This window comes from Anneissia japonica, unplaced genomic scaffold (assembly GCF_011630105.1).
Source record: "Anneissia japonica isolate Jap-2015-1 unplaced genomic scaffold, ASM1163010v1 scaffold288250_len396842_cov205, whole genome shotgun sequence".
Taxonomy (NCBI): Eukaryota; Metazoa; Echinodermata; class Crinoidea; order Comatulida; family Comatulidae; genus Anneissia; species Anneissia japonica.
Genome location: NW_022683119.1, coordinates 172,291 through 191,284, shown reverse-complemented (window position 1 = coordinate 191,284; position 18,994 = coordinate 172,291). Strand labels below are relative to the sequence as shown.

General features: G+C 34.8%; 1 protein-coding gene across 2 annotated transcripts in view; it reads right to left on the bottom strand.

Moving 5' to 3' along the window:
* Positions 1-457: 457 nt before the first annotated feature.
* Positions 458-18,994, bottom strand: part of LOC117124036 — a 20,040-nt gene continuing 1,503 nt past the window's right edge. Inside the window, exons 1-7 of one of the 2 annotated variants that reach the window (XM_033270196.1) lie at positions 13,917-14,218; positions 12,565-12,739; positions 9,556-9,715; positions 6,474-6,624; positions 5,748-5,812; positions 4,862-4,927; positions 458-3,453 (exon numbers count right to left, since the gene is read on the bottom strand). In XM_033270196.1, coding sequence (XP_033126087.1) covers positions 3,295-3,453; positions 4,862-4,927; positions 5,748-5,812; positions 6,474-6,624; positions 9,556-9,715; positions 12,565-12,739; positions 13,917-13,977 — 837 coding nt within the window. In that variant the 5' untranslated portion in view covers positions 13,978-14,218 and the 3' untranslated portion in view covers positions 458-3,294. Of the gene's footprint in view, positions 3,454-4,861; positions 4,928-5,747; positions 5,813-6,473; positions 6,625-9,555; positions 9,716-12,564; positions 12,740-13,916; positions 14,219-18,994 lie in introns of those variants that run through there. The other variant, XM_033270264.1, reaches the window with a different exon arrangement.

The window sequence follows — 18,994 nt, the reverse complement described above, 5'->3', positions numbered from 1 at the left end:
CCATTCAAGTTCGATTTTCATTGTTACATACAAGAAAATGAAATTTGTATTTTGGCCCACTTGTCTGTATTGATTGAAATATTATCAATTATTCTGAAAAAAATGGAAATCGTTGACTGTTGAAAAATTAACACTATATAACTCTTTTTAATGATTTAGTTGATTATTTTGAACAAATAAAAAGTTTGTCCCGGCCCTTTAAATTTCCCTAACCAGATTTCACACGTGACGTAATTACGCGCGAAACAGTTGTCACTTCAACGCATGAAAAACATGGCTTTCATTATTTAATAGACATTAAGGTAGTAACGCTTGCTTTAAGAAACATAAAAGTACAAATTTTCTTTAAAATACATACCGTAGATTTGATAGATTTTATTGTCATGATAAATAGCCTACCGATAAGAGTAACAATCATGCAAATCTGACATAAAACATGTATAAATAAGTACTTATATTAGTTTAGTGTAAATTTATTTGAGGTGTATTATACACAGAAAAAAGTAAGTAAAAATAATTTAACTTACATAAATGATAGGCCTAATCTGTACACTATTTCTGAGACAACTCAGAATTTCAAAAATGCAATGGTGAGGTGGGAAGCTTTGAGATAATACCTTTTGTGCGATTGCATGACGGTATAAAATTAGAGGTACGTATAAACCAATTTTTAGTTATAAGTGCGCATGCCCGTGTCAAATGTCAATCGACATAAACAAAAAAAAACATACACAGAGCGTAGGTTTACGTCGACTGACATTGGATACAAGCAAGCGACGTTTGAACTACGAATTGGCCAATGTGTGTGGACAGTCCTTATAGGCTAACGTCCACAGTCAAACGTTCGACTTTCAAAATACATGGAAAGACTTGCTTGATCAAATAACTTCTTACACATTCTCGGCTGAAAAACATAGGCCTATTGGTTGTGTCTATAATAAATCGTAACTGATAACATTGCCTGATGTTTGCATGCATTTTTATGGTTTAACTTATTAATATTACAGCATGCTGCCAGCATGATTATATTTCCATATTATACATCAACTCTGTAAAAGTCAAACCATGTCTCGAGGAAACGAAAACGTGGCAAAACGTTCACGGAAGATCTATTCAAACTTTATGGAAACGATCCTGTCTAGTCTAACCGACCGCGTGACGGTGATGTAACAGAAAGTTAGACTTAGGCCTATAACTTGTTCTTAAAATACTGAACGACTTTCGTATACTCTCCACCAGTAGCATATTATATAGCTTATTATTAGGCCAGATAATTGGCTATTAAACTACGGTTATAAATCAAGTATCGAACATCAATTTTATATTATGTATGGGCTATCCTTTAACTGATCAATATGCAGTAGCTAGATATGTCATAATTATATACAAATAAGGTATTATAACACTGATTTATAATTTATTTATTTTTTTCATTATCTCGTAAATTGTTGCATTTTCCATAGTTTAGATTTCGAAAGTTAAACCATATGCTATAAACGTATATTGATTAAATTCATAGAATGAAAACACAAATATTGAGGAATTTCTTTTAATGTCCATTAAATTTATTACAGAAATTTAATCATTAAAAGTTTAACTGACTCAAATGTGGCTGTATTCGTTAAAAAAAAATGGAATAGAGTTTTAAAATAAACAATATTCAATATTTTGACCAGTAATACTGGTGCCCAAGAAAAACCTCCATTTCGAATCCACCACCTGACAATCGAGTCCCCACTTAACATTCACCCCACCTCCATCAACACCCATCAATATGTCAACATTATATTGTTAATGTTAAACATAACATTTACCTCGTAAGCCCACCACCCTGTCTGTTTTGTGCAAATAAAGTTTACGTTAACTACGGTACGTTTTAGTTACTGTGTAGGTTATAAGTTTATAATTATTCCATTACTAATAATGGTATCATCTGTAATAATAATAAAAATTGAACCTTTCCAGAGTGTCACTCAAACTTAACTGACCAATCAGAACAAGGTCAGAAATACGCGTGCCCTACAAAAAGGCACGTGTTTACGTGCGTTTCTACAGTGTGGAACCTTAGCAACAATATCCAAGGGGCGGGGCTTAGCTGAAAGTTCGTCCAATTAGTGAGCTGGGTGGTGACGTTATCTGAAAGGGGTGCTCTGAAGGAAAACACATTGATTGACTACTTAACGTGTGTCAATGTGGATTTTATATATTAGCCTAACGATAATATTAAGCAGGTAAGGGACGGAGGCGACGCATTTGATAAAGCACTAAACAAAATAAAAATATTCGTTAAAAGCAATGTACATTCTTTAAACCAATTATTAAAATATTTCAAGTTTTACTTAAAATATTTACTGAATGTCCAAACGTCATGGATGGAATCTTGGATTGTTTATTACAGTATGTTGGAACCCTCAAGAGTAAACAGAAAATAAAACCAATAATAACCATCTACCGGTACTTCCATATAATATAACTGATAAATTACAATAAAAAGAGATCATAGGCCAGAATAAACAAACAGTTGCTCAGCTCTTTATTTCTCCTTTCACACTGAAACCATGACAGTCGAGTGACCGCCAAACAGGTCATGTTTTGACTTCAGGTCAGATCAACATAAACATTATCAATAACAACAATAATTCGATTGAATAGACGTGTGCTTTTCCAAATCTACGCATCAAATAACACGAAGCCGTTTTAGTAATTCACGCATATTTAATAGAACGGTCTCAACAAATCAGCTAGTTTACTCTGAATCCAATCACGATCTCTCTTGTGACGAAATCAATTCAAGATGGCGGATATTGAGTTTATCTCAACTGAGCACTGTCTGCTATATGTATTGTGTCGCGTATTGAATGATCCCAACACTCTATGTTTCCGATAATTGTAAGTATCTCTGAACCCTGGATTTCCCTTGGTGGATATTCTTGTGATACGATCGAGTTTTGTTGCTTTGTGACATCAATATAATCAGGATGCACTTCTCCAAAATGTTCCAATATTTTTAGCACATATCCATTGTAGACATACACAACGTGTTATTTACATTCATTGACAGCTAATAACGCCTAGACAAAAACGTATCAAAAGGGAAGATATTAGGCGTATAATTAAACATGCATAATAATAGTTAATAATTCCTTGTGGTTGAGTTTATTCAGCATTTTAGATAGATCATCTGTTCAGCCAATAAACATTGCTATTAATAAATTGCAGCTTTAAAATGTATATTTTATATACATTATTTTGTATTCCGCCAATGATGTCAGAAATAAATGTCTTTGTGTTGTATTACAAATCTGTCGTTCTTGTTTCGGGGTTCATAAATAGGTCCTCGTTAGTATACGTTCCATGGTTTTCATTTGCGTTGCCAGTTTTTCGAATTCCTTGCAATTTACCAAAAGTCCGTACGTAAGCAAAGTTCGCCGCTAAGCCGATCAAGAATATAACCTGTGGATGAAGTAAAGTGACGTCATGAGTGAAACAACCTTTTCGGAATGTCAATCAAACTTAACAACTGACCAATCAGAACCAGCACAGGGCAAGAAATACGAACAACAAACGCATGTATTTTACGCTACTGCGCCGTTTTGCGGGACCTTAGCAAAAATATCCAAAGGGCGGGGCTTATTGGAAAAGTCTGTTGTAACATAGATAATTGTAATAAGACGTTCGAGGCAATGTCATGTTATCGACCTGTCTGGTTCAATTCAAAATTGATTTTAACGTCTTAATCCATTAGATGAATTATAGATAAGATAGAATGTCTTGACTAAGGGACTCAATAGTGTGGATCAGTAAAACGTCTCTGATAGTCACCTGAATGTAATATTTGCATATGATTCAGATATTTCAAACAGTGTCGTAAAACCTCACTAAGCTCTCACTGGCTATAAGCCAGGGGCCCTAGGATATTAGTCGGCATTTTTGGCCAGGACCATGGGCCCTAAATCAGACGTAGCTTTTCCTGTTACCCTACTTCGGCCGTTCGTACCAAATGCTTTATAAACTTTGGGGACGTACAAAAGGTAGAAATGTAATATTACTACAATTAATCATTACAATTATGTCCTGTATTATAATAATCTACGTTCTTTAACGTATCATTAACCTGTGTGTATGCGCAAGCGTGTAACTCAGAGAAAATTAGTTGTTTCGATCTATAGATGTCTATGCCTATGTATTTGGTTGCATTAAACACCTGTAAAAAGCAGTTATCGTAATGTTTCAGAGCTTTATTCTGGGTAGCCTAAAATGTCAATAAATAAATTTAATCGAGTAATATTACGTAATGTTTATATTTAAGGCCTAATATTGATTGTATCGCAGATATACCTACTGTATATATTATGTATTTAATTCATGTTATCATAATACTCTCGTAAATCTCAATCACGTTCTCATACGTATGTTCATGTAATATTGCCTACAATCCAATAAGTAATAGACCTTTCCGGAGTGTCAATCAAACTTAACAACTGACTAATCATAACAGCGCTAGGAATACGCGCACCTCTTACAAACACACGTGTTGTCCAAAAACGCACGTGTTCGCGTATGTTTTAACACTGCCGTCTTGTGGGACCTTAGCAACAATATCCAAGGGGCGGAGCTTAGCGTAAAGGTCCATTGAAAGGGAAACAAAACAAGCGCGTGACTTGCATCCAAGGAAACTTACGATATAAGATGCATTTTGAATGAATTTCTATTAAAGAAATATTGAGAACGACGGTGTACCCAACACAAATAAATCGATTGAGTCAGTGTAATTTAATCAATTGTCATCTAAACGTTTAAGCTAATGAAATTAAATTGAGCAAACTTAATGATTTCTACTATACAAATATGTGGTACTTACCAGTGAGATTGCTATTGCTACACAAGCTGCGATCGAGAAAATCGTCGACTCCATTACGTCATCAGACTGAAAGAAAAAGTGAAATGTTATTTATTCGAAAGCATTTGACCATGAAATTGTATTTTTTTGGTTGACTGATTGATAATTGTGAGCATTGAACATAGGTATATGATGATGACGACAGCGGCGATGACGATGATGATGATGATGATGATGATAATGATGAGGATTATGATGTTGGATTATAATTTTATTTTATTTTTTTATTAACTGGTTTTCGCCCGAAGGCCAAAGTTATGCCAAGCAGCTAAATTAATCACTTTTCTAAGAGGAATATCCAGTCTTAAGACAAACATAAACATAAGATACTCTCATTATAAGGCTTAGGGAGTGGACAAATCCTGTTAGCGTGACAGGACGTTAGTTCGTGAAATCACAGTAGTCAAAACGAGCGCGTATTGGTTGTCAAGCAATTTTGTATTCTTTACCACACAAAAAGTCCTTAACAAAAATAGCGCGTATTTTGACGCGCTTTCTTGATTTCACGAACTAACACAATCTACTTTGACTGTGTTAGTTCGCGATGTGAGCGACGAATTGAACCCAGGAACCCTGATGATGTCGATTATAATAATGATGATTACTAGTGGTACTGATTTTAAATTATGATGACCTTGATTTTCTACAATAAATTTTGGCAAACATGTTTTAATAAAGTCATATACGAGACTACTAAAATATGAACATGAAGCCATGTCCAGACTATCAAATTTTATGACAAAAACATGTGATATGCCTAAATATGGTCATGATGACATCACAACCTGACCATATATAGGCACATCATAACTATATATAGGCATACAGCAGTTTGTAATAAACTTACTTGCTGACAGAAGTCTTCCAAACGTGGCCCACAGATACTTTTGTTATTGACTCCTAGCCTGAAGCCTGAGAGACAAAACCATAATAAATAAGAGTGTGTACCTGTTCTAATTATCAAAGAGCACTTAAGTATGATTGTTGAAGACTGATATCCAGACATCTGTATAGCTGCTGTCTAAATACTTTTTATATATACTTTTGATCTTAATTGATAGATCGCTTTGCTGTGAGTGAGTGATTTCTCAAAATCAAAAGTATAAAGATGTGTATAAGAGACAGGTCTTAAGACAAACATAAACATAAGATACTCTCATTATAAGGCTTAGGGAGTGGACAAATCCTGTTAGCGTGACAAGACGTTAGTTCGTGAAATCGAAGAGTAGGCTACATTATGTTCGTACTTGATTCACATGTTGTATATATTATATAATTGAGTTACTTATGTATATATGAATGTATAAATAACGATGAAACTATATATATACCTAAATCAAGTTACATATATATATATATATATATAATGTGTATATATATATATATATAGAAGAGTTCATTATGTACGTACTTGATTCACATGTTGTATATAGGCATATATTATATAATTGAGTTACTTATTATTTATGAATGTCTAAATAACGATACAGATAATGATGGTGATGATGACGACGACGAAACAGAAGATGACGACGATATATAAAAATAGTACATACAATGACCGCCAACTTACCATAAGATGTAAGATCCAGACAAGTATTTTGATCAAAGTTTTCAACCGAGTCACAAAATCCGGTTAACATAATGACCAATGTCGTTGGGAAGCCAAACAGTACTGTGATTGCTATCCACGCTACGCATAATATAAATGTAATACAACCAAGCTGAAAGATAAAATGACAGATTGAGAATGTTTTAGGCCTAAATTAAGTTACTTATTAACTCACAAACTCATTTGTAATAGCAAAAAGCCACACTTTGAAACGCGCTATAAATAAACGCTTGTTTTGAGGCTATAATTTATACAATTAAATGTTTTTATTGTTTATTTTCATAAGGACCTATTAGATTTTAATGGATTTTTCAGGCGTTTCAATCAAACTTAACAACTGGTTAATCACAACAGGACAGGATAACGCGCGTGTCCCACAAACACGCATATTATGTTTTTACGCTCGTTTTTTGTTGGGCCTTAGAAACAAAATTCGAGGGGCGGGGCTTAGCGGAAATGACAACGAAAGTAAAATATTTTAATCGCCCATTAATAGATGTATATTGATATATATCTTTTATCCCTTGGAATCGACCATAAAGCTGGTAATTTTGTTCGTAAATAAAAAGTCTGCAAATCCGCGTAAACTGATTTGTTTCAATCTGTGAATATTTTCATTGGAATATGTCTTAAGTACAAATATGGTTTGGTACATTTTAAAAAGTAGGCCTATGGCCTTAGTGCACATGTTTTGTTTTTTTACATTGTGTTTTTTTTTTCTTATTAAGAAGTAACATGTATTAATTACAGACATGTGTTGTTTTTGTGCTCATATAACCCACTATGATATTTGTATTTATGGATCATTTCCCAATCCTTAATTTGTACGTCTAGAATTGCATGCAATCAATTGGATACATTTCCCAATATAAACATCTATGCCTTCAGTTACTTTACAGTTCATATACCGAGTTGCCATCTAATTGGCGTCCTTTCTTACGTCACGTTTCCTAAAGGTACCTGTAAACCAACGAGAGAAAATATCCCTCCCCATCAACTGATAAAGTAGTCGGAGACGACGCATAGTTGCACAACAACCAATAGAGGAACATTTTTAACTGGAGGAATATAGGATAAATGTAGGAAGAGTAATACAATATACCAACTCTATTTAAAAGATACATTACCACTTAGTATGTAGTGTTGACTGAGTTAAAAGGACACGTCTCTCCTCTGCCCCTGGGGTGAGGAGTATCGTATCGGTATGTTCTATTATTTCGTCGCCGCCAGTTAAACACCCGCTGTCATCAACATTATGATGGCTTATCAAATAGAAAAGGAAATGTCTGAAGTATGTACTTTAAATCACTTGATAACTACGTGTAATAGCAATTCACGCCCTTACGTTCTACAATAACGCATTGTAAAATGATCGGCATATCTATCGAGAACGCAATACGATACAATTTGCCACAAGACCCTTTAATACAGTACTGCTATTACACGTATCAATCAACCCGTTGCGTAATTGGTTTGCAGGCTCGACGATTTCAGTTATCTGCGCAGAATCGTGAAATGCACACAGGGCCGTCAGAATATGTGCGCGTGGGGCGGTTGTTGAGTGTGATGAGCGTTTTTTAGACGGTGTGTGACGTGTAAGGTGTGCTACCGTCGACGTGTGTGACTTGCAAGGCCGGAATTGAAATACGTGCGCACCGCACGTAAAATGCGTTTTTACATACTGAGCTTGCTCACGCGTTTACTTTATATGCATATATATGACTGTCCTTACATTATCTTTGTTCGGCTTTCTCTTATTGTAAATTCCCAAACCATTTTATAGTATGTACCGTAGTTCAAACAGTCGACCTAAAATTATGCGCAATCTATAAAATAAACATTCATTACAACAACGCAATATGCATGATTGAAAACCAAAGCGCGACCAGGCGGAGTCTTAGGATAGGCTTAAATGGACCGAATATTAGCGAAACTTCATTTATTCTGAAAAGGGTACTAATATGTACCGTAGCTTTCCGAAACTGCTTTATAGGAGATTTCTAAAATGATGTGAAAATACCCTAATAATCAATGTTTGGAAATATGAATGTACCTGTACTATATTCGATGTTTAGTAAAACATTTTCAACGTAGACCTACGCAATGAAGAAATGTTTACAGGAGTGTTTCCTCTGAAGATACTGAGAGTGGAATTCAGTAAATGCATTACATTTCCGGCTTTTTGCACTTTTACTTTCATTCTTTCTTCGGAATATTTTATAAATAACACTTAGTGAAGGAGTACTGTGGCCCTATTCTGTGTTTTTGTTATTATTATTATTATTATTATTATTATTATTATTATTATTATTTTATTTGGGACATATTCACAGAGGGCATCCTTGACAGCTAAGTCTATAATAGGCACTCTACTGAGCCTATGAGCGTAAAATGATATTCATAGATTAATGGTCCCTTTAATTGATTTTTGTTTTAATCATGAGCAAGAAAATCCTGATATCACACATAATTTGAACCCAGGGTCACGTGATTGAACGGCAAGCTTCTAACTACTGTATAAGATATTTCGTAGTCTGAGCATGCCCATATCAAGCGCAATCGATATAAACACACATAACACCAAACGATATAGGTTTATGTCCATTGACCTTGGACACGGGCATACGCAGTTCAGAATACAAAAGGACTTATAGGCTGACATACTCACCAAATGGTCAGTTCTTCCCCCTCACTTTGATATTGTTAATAAGGTCCCACAAAACGACAACTTAAACTTGAGTAAATGTGCATATCCCTGACTATTGGATAACACTGACTTTTCAGCTGTTAAGGTCAATGTTAATCATCTACTTGTCGCCTCTGTTTTCATTTTCTTTAATTTATACTTTGTACATGTATTTCTTGTATTTTCGACACGTAATAATTACATAGGCCTTAATGTAGTATATACATTTTCATGCGTCATATAAAGTATCGAAACGCGTTAGGCGTGACCCTGAACTGATTTCATGGCCTTTCAATAACGCCAGTTTCTCTTTGGCGCTATTGCTTTCAGGCGTATACAAAAGTCAGAAAAACCTACCAAACTCGTAGTTCCTACACCACAGTAGCGAGACAGCTTTCCTCTGCACGCACGACTTCTAGTAGGGCCCGTCTCCAAGACGGAAACTATTATGAGTACAAGACCAAATGCACTCATTCCTGCAGTGACGTAAATTATGACGTCATCTACCCTCCTGATTCTGTTGAATAAAAAAATAAAATTTTGGTAAATGTTGAATAACAGTGAACACGCACGATTAACCTTTTTTTAAATATTTAATAAAACGTAGAGAAGTGTTTTGCTCTCGTTGGCTGTTCCATGTTCCAACAATGTGCCAAAAATTGTCAGTTACGCTGTGAAAGATTTAAAACAGAACGAATATTCCTTAAAAACATGTCACTGTCAATCTTGGTATTTTTCCTTAGGTAATGACTTTAATATAATCGAACAAACATTTCCCAGGGTCGTAATATCGCTATTCCTACACAAACGTTCACCCATATGCTCCACCTTCCAAAATATTATTTTATATACCTTATTTCACAGACCATGGTAACACTGATAATGATTTATACTTATGTTCGTTCAGGGGCACAAAACGATGCAAAACGATTACTTATTATATTCGTAGTCGAGATTTAGAAGACAAAAGATCATAATTATATTTGTTTGGATATACAAAACACAATAATAGCCTATTTTTAAAAAAATAAAATGCAATCAATTGTAAACATATTTGAGAATTTCTAAAATTACGACACATTTCGAGCTAATAATTAATTAGTTTCCTTATTCGTGGGGCCGTGTATCCTGTTGATGATGCAATACTGCGCATCTTTTGTGCGCAGATCAGAAAAAATGATGAAAAACAAAATATTAAAAGAAGTTCAACGACATTTGTAGGTAGAAGATCTTAATACGTGACCTCAGGTCAATCTTTGTTTAAAAGTAATGAGGAATTTCGGCAGCCATTGCTTCTTGTTCAGTTAATCAAAACCACACATTCTAATTTAACGAATTGTTAGACCCACTGTACATGTACCTTTGAAAATGACGTATAATCGATTTAGTTACCAATGTCTTAACAATGTATTTCAGGCTTACTTAAATATTGTTTAGGAGTTAATTATTCAAAGACGATTACAAGTTTGATATAAAACATAGCGAGATAAGTTTCAATTATAAATAGACGCCGATATCGGCTTACTTAAATATTATTTATGAGTTAATTATTCAAAGACGATTACAGGAATAGTATAAACATAGCGAGATAATGTTTAAATTATAAACAGACGCCGATTATACTATATTATTAACATACTACACCGAGTTATAGAAATTGAGGTCAGTTACAGCAACTTTCATGTTTACATGATTCTCTGTTCTGTCTACGTCATGACTTCATCGGAACTGTGCACGGGAAGTGATACAGGTTTTGTAATCACGTGTCCCCACTGCCCCTTGATTTATCACATTTAGGACTTTGTTGAAAATATGTTGTTTATGCACGGATTGATCATTGTGTATGCGTAACTTATAGAATATTTGCATTATAATTATTTTTTATTATTATTTGTATTATTATTATTATTATCATAATTTCTTTACTATTATTATCATAATTACTATCTTTATTGTTATTATTATTGTTATTGATAATAATTCATCTAAGTTTAACATTTTCTACATCTTTGTTATTGTTTTGAGCAAAGGGTCAAGCTGAAATACTCTCTTAAGCTCTTTCCACACTATCATTGTTATATGCCCATGTAATTAGTCATGATGTGCCCATATATAGTCATGATGTGCCTATATATAGTCATGATGTGCCCATATATAGTCATGATGTGCCTATATATAGACATGATGTGCCCATTTATAGTCATGATGTGCCTATATATAGTCATGATGTGCCCATAGTCATGATGTGCCTATATATATATGGTCATGGTGTGCCCATATATAGTCATGATGTGCCTATATATGGTCATGGTGTGCCTATATATGGTCATGATGTGCATATATATGGTCATGATGTGATGTCATCAAGACCATAATTAGGCATGTCACATGCTTTTGATAGTCTGGACAGGGCTTTAGATTGTTGCTTTCTTTTTTAATGACAACTTTTCTTTGGTTTTGTCTCAGAGAACCCGCAACTAATAGGCACCGGAGCATAATCACAAGCATTCTAATGTTTGTTTAGTTTGTTTGGCGTGTATGTTTGGACAGCCATCTTGCTATTGAAATGGCCTAGAAACGATTCTGTTTTACGTTCTGTTGATATTAAACATTGTGATTGTTATTGGAAATAGTTCTCCAGAAATTTCAGTAGCCTATGTGATTCATTCGTGAAATTCCAATATTTATTTTTAAAATTTGTGTTTTTTTCAAAGATTATAAAGAAATACGTATTACTATATATAATTAACACAATAATATAACACAAACATTCAGACAGAACGCAAAATAAGAGTCAACAAAAGAACGTCAAACCTTTCTCATGACGTCATAAAAACTGTTTGGCTTAATAATTTTCTTTCGTGACTTGGAACAAAACTTAACTCATAAAACAAAAACAACAATATTTTCTGTATGTTCTCAATGTTGTATCAATAGTGAAACATGTGTAATTTCCATTACTTTGATGTTCAAGGAAGTATGTAAAAAATGACTGACCTTGTCTCATGAAAACCATGCAAAACATTTTTAAGTACCTCGCTCCCGAACGCTATGCCTGTACTTGCAATGAATGCGTAAATAAGGCTCGCGCTAAACCAGTCATTCAAGTAGGCTTATGCTAGGCATAACGCTGTTGTTAAATAAGGCTAATTTGAAGGATACAATACTAGCATCAATATGATCTTCTTTAATCGAGGTTGAATTTTGAAATAAATCGGTATTTACTTTTCAGTTATCATAACATTCTTTTGGTAGATTTTAATCCCCTTTTTGATAGCAGCCGTGTACACTTACTTATTTCCATCTTGCTGAAATATAGAAAAACGAGAATATAATTGGTGATTCTATTTAATTAGTAAAACTTACGCTGTCTGAACGTCATCACTAGCTATTGTCTCATTGAACATGACATCAAAGTCTTCAAGAACGTCGAGTAAACTCTTGACAAATATTACAAGTCCTGCAACGTACAGTAGGAAGGCAAAAACAGATACGAACGGAACACGACGAAGACATCGTGAAAACCGAATACTCGAACAACCTGTAAAGAGAGATGAAGGTCAGATACTGTATCGGATTGAATTGTCCTCAAGGTATATCCAGGGAGCAGTCATACTAGTAATATGACTGCTACCCAGGTGTATCTAAACATAGGGCACGACTTTTAGGACTCACAAACCCGAGCCTTGAAATTTCACCATCCAAGGTGGGGTACGGCAAGCCTGCTCATAACTGCCGCTGCACCTCTTAAACCGCGGTGGTGGACCTTTCCTATCATTCGACTATGGACCTATTATGATTCGACCTTACAGTATTTCTACCCTCCTGTTACTCCTACACTTTTAATAAGATTCGGCTTAATCTACGTGAACAAAGTGGAGCATGTTTTTATTGTTTTCGTTTACATTATTATTCACTCTCCCTACTCCGTAATTCGTCTTCGATTCTCATCCTACTTAAATGCAAGATTATGACGGCATGATATTTTATGACTTCTTTAATCTTAAAATTCAATTCAACATTATTTAAGTTATGTTCGTCTTTAAAATCGGGGATTCTTTGAATCACACTCATCATTTCTTTTGTTTAACATCCTGTACTATCAATTCCATCCTGTCAAATTAGTGTGTGCCGGAAAATATAAATGAAAATAAACATCATTGGTTATAAATTTGATGTGTCAAATATTTATATAGTGTAAACATTATTCCTCCATGGTGTAAATAACAGGAAGAAATCTCGCAGAAGCACAATCTGCTAAAGTAAGTTTCTGTTTTTGGCGGTTGACCTGCTTTATTATTCCGAATGTATTAACAGGTTTATTTCACTTCATCATTGCCTCTCACAATGTTATATTGCCACGCTTTCAAATAAGCACGTCACAAAGACAAAGAGAATAGACTGGCTTAAGAAATCAGTTAAAATCGATATTCCTCCGCTTAAAGTCTACCGAACTAGAACGTCATCAATACGAGCTTTATCAACTTCTCTGTGAAATGAACGCGTTACGCGTACGCACATGTTTTGTGCACAAGTGAATTAGTCACAAAACAACCATTCCAAGTTTCTAACCCTTTATTCAAACATCAAGTGTAGGCCTCGACAATATGTTTTAATGGGACTATGAAGGGGAAATGCTAGGAATTTAGCGGACGTTTTCTAAATATTATGTCGGACCCCAATTGACTCTTGCCTGAAATGAAAATCTGTTTTCCTACCTTTTGAATCGTCATCGTAATAATAATAGTGCTTTGATCTGCGACTGTCTTTTTGAGGCATTATTCTCCTTGAATATTTCCACAAGTAAAAAAAAAATATATCGTAAAGTCTCGAATTGCAGCAAATGAAATCCTGGTAGAAGTTCAATTCGTCATATCAAATGTTGTGAGTAACTATATCATAATTATTCTCTAAATGAACTCTTCAATCAGGCGAGTCGGTCTTATTTCCTTGGACTTGAGAGCAAAGTAACAATCGTTGTTGAGTCAGCTTACACTTTTAGTACATTCACTGCACTCTACAGACAAGGTCGATTCTATTCGCAAATAGGGGGAAGAAATTGAATACTCCAAAGTCAGCCATAATCTAATTATAACGATGTAACGTATTAAAGACGCGATGACCTCAGGGAATCGCTACTCGGGAACGAAAGCGTTTATTGAGGGCATGCACACGCCAACTTAGACGCTCAGTACATGATTTTGGGTTAACAAGTTTGCCTGGATGGTCCGACGAACACTGTCGCGCGTAGGAGGCTTGCTTGAAACAGCAGACAGTAAACACACTAATAGTAATTGAACATTAATAGCAGGATTCTTCTCCATTTAATCAGACTATGAAGACTTCATGAATTTGGGGGTGTTTTGTTTTGTTGTTTTTTTTTTGTTTTTTTTAATGAAAACAAACCAGGTACTGAAAATAACAAAGGGTTTCCTCGGAGGCGAAGAATTCGATCACATTATATTTACTCGTGACGATAGGAGGCAAGAGTGATGATTTTCATTCTGTCATAAACAACGCATTGCTGAAGGGTGTTCGATTATCCCGGGTGCATGTTTGATTGAAATGCCTTGTTTAATTTGAAAGCAGCTGAATACTTGTAAAATATTTGTGAATTTAAAATGAAAATCTATAAAATAAAGTCACAATAATTATCATTAAGGACCGTTTCATGGCCTCGACCTTAAATATTACTATTATTATTTATCCTTAAAAATTATTAGCTTTGAATTGGAAATAATTTTCTTGCCAGTAAACAAACATATTTGATAACTAATAATTCACATATTGTTTATTCTATAGACAAAAAAAAACGATACGAATACGAATCATTTTTAACTTCAATATATCAAAATAAAAACCCTTAAATTGACTTGCAGTAGTCTAGTGTCGCCTGTAAACTTGCAAAGCTATGATATTTTGAAATAAAACTTAACCTTGAACCAAAAATTACATAATATTTTTTTAATTGTGTCTCATTTGGAAGTTGATAACTTGGTTGATCATTTACCGTACAAATTACACATGAACATTATTTAAATTACAGTAAGTAAAAGTTTACCGCTTTTCTTATTAAAAAGACAATGGATGCAAAGTTTGGCTAACCCGAAGTACGCCCTTTTGGGACTCTTTCCCAGACATCAGTGACGATTCGTACTCTAAAGAAGATCCCAACGGCCTTACCATTTCCTTCTTGCCAAAATGTAATGGAAATTACAGGCTTATGCATCCATCCTCGGACAAATTCGGGTTTAACTCGGAAGGCCACGAACCAGTACGGCTTTGTCGGGGTAACGGCAACATATCGCAATTGATTGATTAACTTAGAATCTGTAGCTTTTTTTTTCATTTTTTTCCTTCATTCTTTCTCTTTAATTCATTTGCTCATAGATTCATCATCTATCCACCCATAACTTCATACATCCATTCATCTATGAGTTCGTGTGTTTGTCTTTCATTCATCTGTCTACTCATTTATAAATTCGTACTTTCATTCATTCATTTATTCATTCATATTTTTATACTTAATTTATTACAAGATCAGGAGGGGCGATTTTTATATTGTAACCGTTAATTATCTATCGATAAGTTTTCAACTATTCAATTCAATCCAAACCTTATTGATCCTACATGGGGCAATTATTTCTTAAAAATAAATTTTCAGGAATACGGTACTGATCAGCAGAAGTAAAATTTCTATCTTGCGATGTGGACAATTGACGTTTCCGGAGTGTCAATCAAACTTAACAACTGACCAATCATAACAGCGCTAGGAATACGCGAGGGTCTCACAAACACACCACAAACGTACGTGTTAGCGTGTTTTAACGCTGCCGTCTTGTGGCCTTAGCAACAATATTCAGGGGGCGGGCCTTAGTGCTACACGTGTTGCTATGATACAAACGTAAGAGTGTAACCGCGTTGGTCCGGCCATGACTCGGAGGTAAGGAAAGCATACCAAAGAAGACGTAGACATGTTGATTTTATTTTCAGGATTAGGTTCACATTCGACCCTCATTTTTACTAATATCAATAATTAATCAAAATTAGCATTGCCTTTGGGTTGGTGTACATCGTCGGCCAATCAATGTGTACTGATAGGCTATAGACATCCACGTACGTGGGTTGGGGTACCGTACCTCATCAATCAGTGTGTACTGGTTTGTAAAATCCACGGCATGCGGGTACCGTATTACGAATTAAACATTATTGCAATCAATTAAAAATAAATATTGACAAGATAATAAAATTTATGCAATGATATTTAATTTATTGTTATTTTTATGGCTTTAGTTATAATTATGCTGGCATTGTAATGAATTTACTAATCATGCTTCCACGTCCACACGCCTGCACCACTGCGATGGTTTGGTTTGGAATGGTTTGATATTTTGCGGACTGCAGGCCTATATCTCTAAACGTCTGTGTTAATTTACGTCACAAAATTACGACATACCGTAACGCAACTGATATCATTAATGGAACACAAAGTTTGTTTCTCAAAATTTTGGTTTAATTTGTCTATAATTAACTATTTAATAGAGTAATCCTCATTAATAATTATTTGTTTTCGTGATTTAATATAAGGAAAAAAAGAGATACCTGGATACACGCTAGACGCATGCGCGTTGCGTTACAACGCAAAACCATAATTTGGCATATTTATTACGTACACTATTTCAATTTATTGGTGCTTTTAATGAGTCTTAAGTCGCAAATTTCACAGCATACCAATATGGCAGCTGGTGCAATCTGTAAACCAGCTGTGCGCTATATAATTCGTCAGCAAAACAGTCCTACTGCCGCACAGCGCTTATCCAATACAGCATTACCTCCTTACGATTTGGCCAGCTCATGATATGATCGAGTGTTCATGCATTCGGTAAAGACTTAACATTTATGTGCATCGAAGCAGGGAGTCGGATAAGATGTTATGGCCACAAAAAATATCCCAACAAATAATAGGCCTAACTATTTATTAATTCAGAAAACATAATAATATATATATATATACATTTGTTGTAAATTGTATGCAATTTTGCGACGTCTGTTTTACCGTATGTATCAATTTTATGAAGTTTCTTTTTGTATGTTGACTTTCACCGAATGGATAGATGGATGGACGGACGGGCAGATGGATGAAAGGCATCTACATTGTCGTATCTTGTTTAAATTGTCCTTATAAAATATTTCGAGTTTGATAATAGAAATAATTTAATAATAACGCTTGCTTTATAAATGGAGAATCATGATTACAATTGCACAATGTTGCATCAAGTTGATGAATTTATTTGTATTCATTATTTAAATAATTTATTCAGATCACGAATATATGCCTGCTAGAGGCATTCTCAAATTCAGATAAACTATCTATACCGCTGTTTTACAATTTACCTCATTGGCAATAGGTCAAACGAAAATGCACTTTGCTATATTAATTGAGCATAGCATCTCTCTTAGCATCATGGCACTAACAAGAGCCGACAATCAAATGCAACCACCAGCACGCAAAGCGGCAATATGGCGTGCCATGCTTAATATATGGAGCGCCGACATGTTACGATATTAGGAGCGTTATCTTTTATAAGTTCCTTATATAGATGTTTGATTTTTAAACGTTTGTATAAAATTATCCGTAAAAAGCGAGTTATGTACAACGACTGCACTTGAAGCGACGTGTGTTCTTATTGCAGGAGAGGTGCATCGTACGAGCCCGGTACGTGTTATGTAATTTAAAATATGCAGCAAATGTTATACAGGAATTTATAAAAGTATAAGATTTCGTTTCCTTTCCGGCTATGAAAATTAACACGGTAACTAATACAGAGGACAGGTCATAAAATTACATTAGTTTATGTGACAGGCAATGGCCAAGACCCACCCTACCCTCCCTGATTTCATGGCGGCCACGAAAAAAAAACAAATGAATAAATGTATAGGCCTAAATTTAGGGCATATGCCTTTAATGCATTCGTCCCAGAGCACATGGGAAGTTGTAAGGCATCAGGGGCTCCCTTCTGGGCTTTTACCCCCAGGGCTTGACCCCGAGCTTTACTGGTCTCACTCGGAAATTATCAGACCCCCTTGTCGGACAAACACAAATCAAGGCGCCACCACATGAAGCTGAAGGTGTACATTTTCCTTAACACATTCCGTCGCAATGAATGGTATTTATTCTAAATTATCTAAAATTAAATAAAAAAAAAGTAAAGTGGTGAACGTTGCTGGTCTGACCTATTGATGTGTAAACTAGAGGAAATTGTTAAAGCTATGAAAAATTATGATTTACGGTAAACATAATAACAGTCACCACGCGCTATCAGCTGCAATATGAGCTGAGTTGTGTCAAATATATTTTTCAATGTTTTTAGCATACACTGTATACAATCATTGACTTATATACTCATAATGAATAGAATCTGGGAGATACAATGAATAATGAAGGTTGGTGCAAAACAAAGAATACTTTCATCTATTGAAATGTATCAATGTGTTGTTCAGGAAGCCATAGCCTTTCCGGTAGACCGCCATTATTCTTATTTTCCTGGTCTTTTTTTACATGCCGCCCATATATATTGCTATTTCTAAGCAAGATGATTTCATCATCATCATCATCATCATCATCATCATCAACATTCTCATCATCCCCATTCTTCATCATTAGCATCCTCATCATCTGTTTATATATTTGCATGTACTCCAAAAGTTTTAAAATGCCGCATACATCCAGTATCAGATAATTGTATCAGCCAATGTTAAACACAAAGCTGATGAAGGCCAGACTACTTGCCGGAAA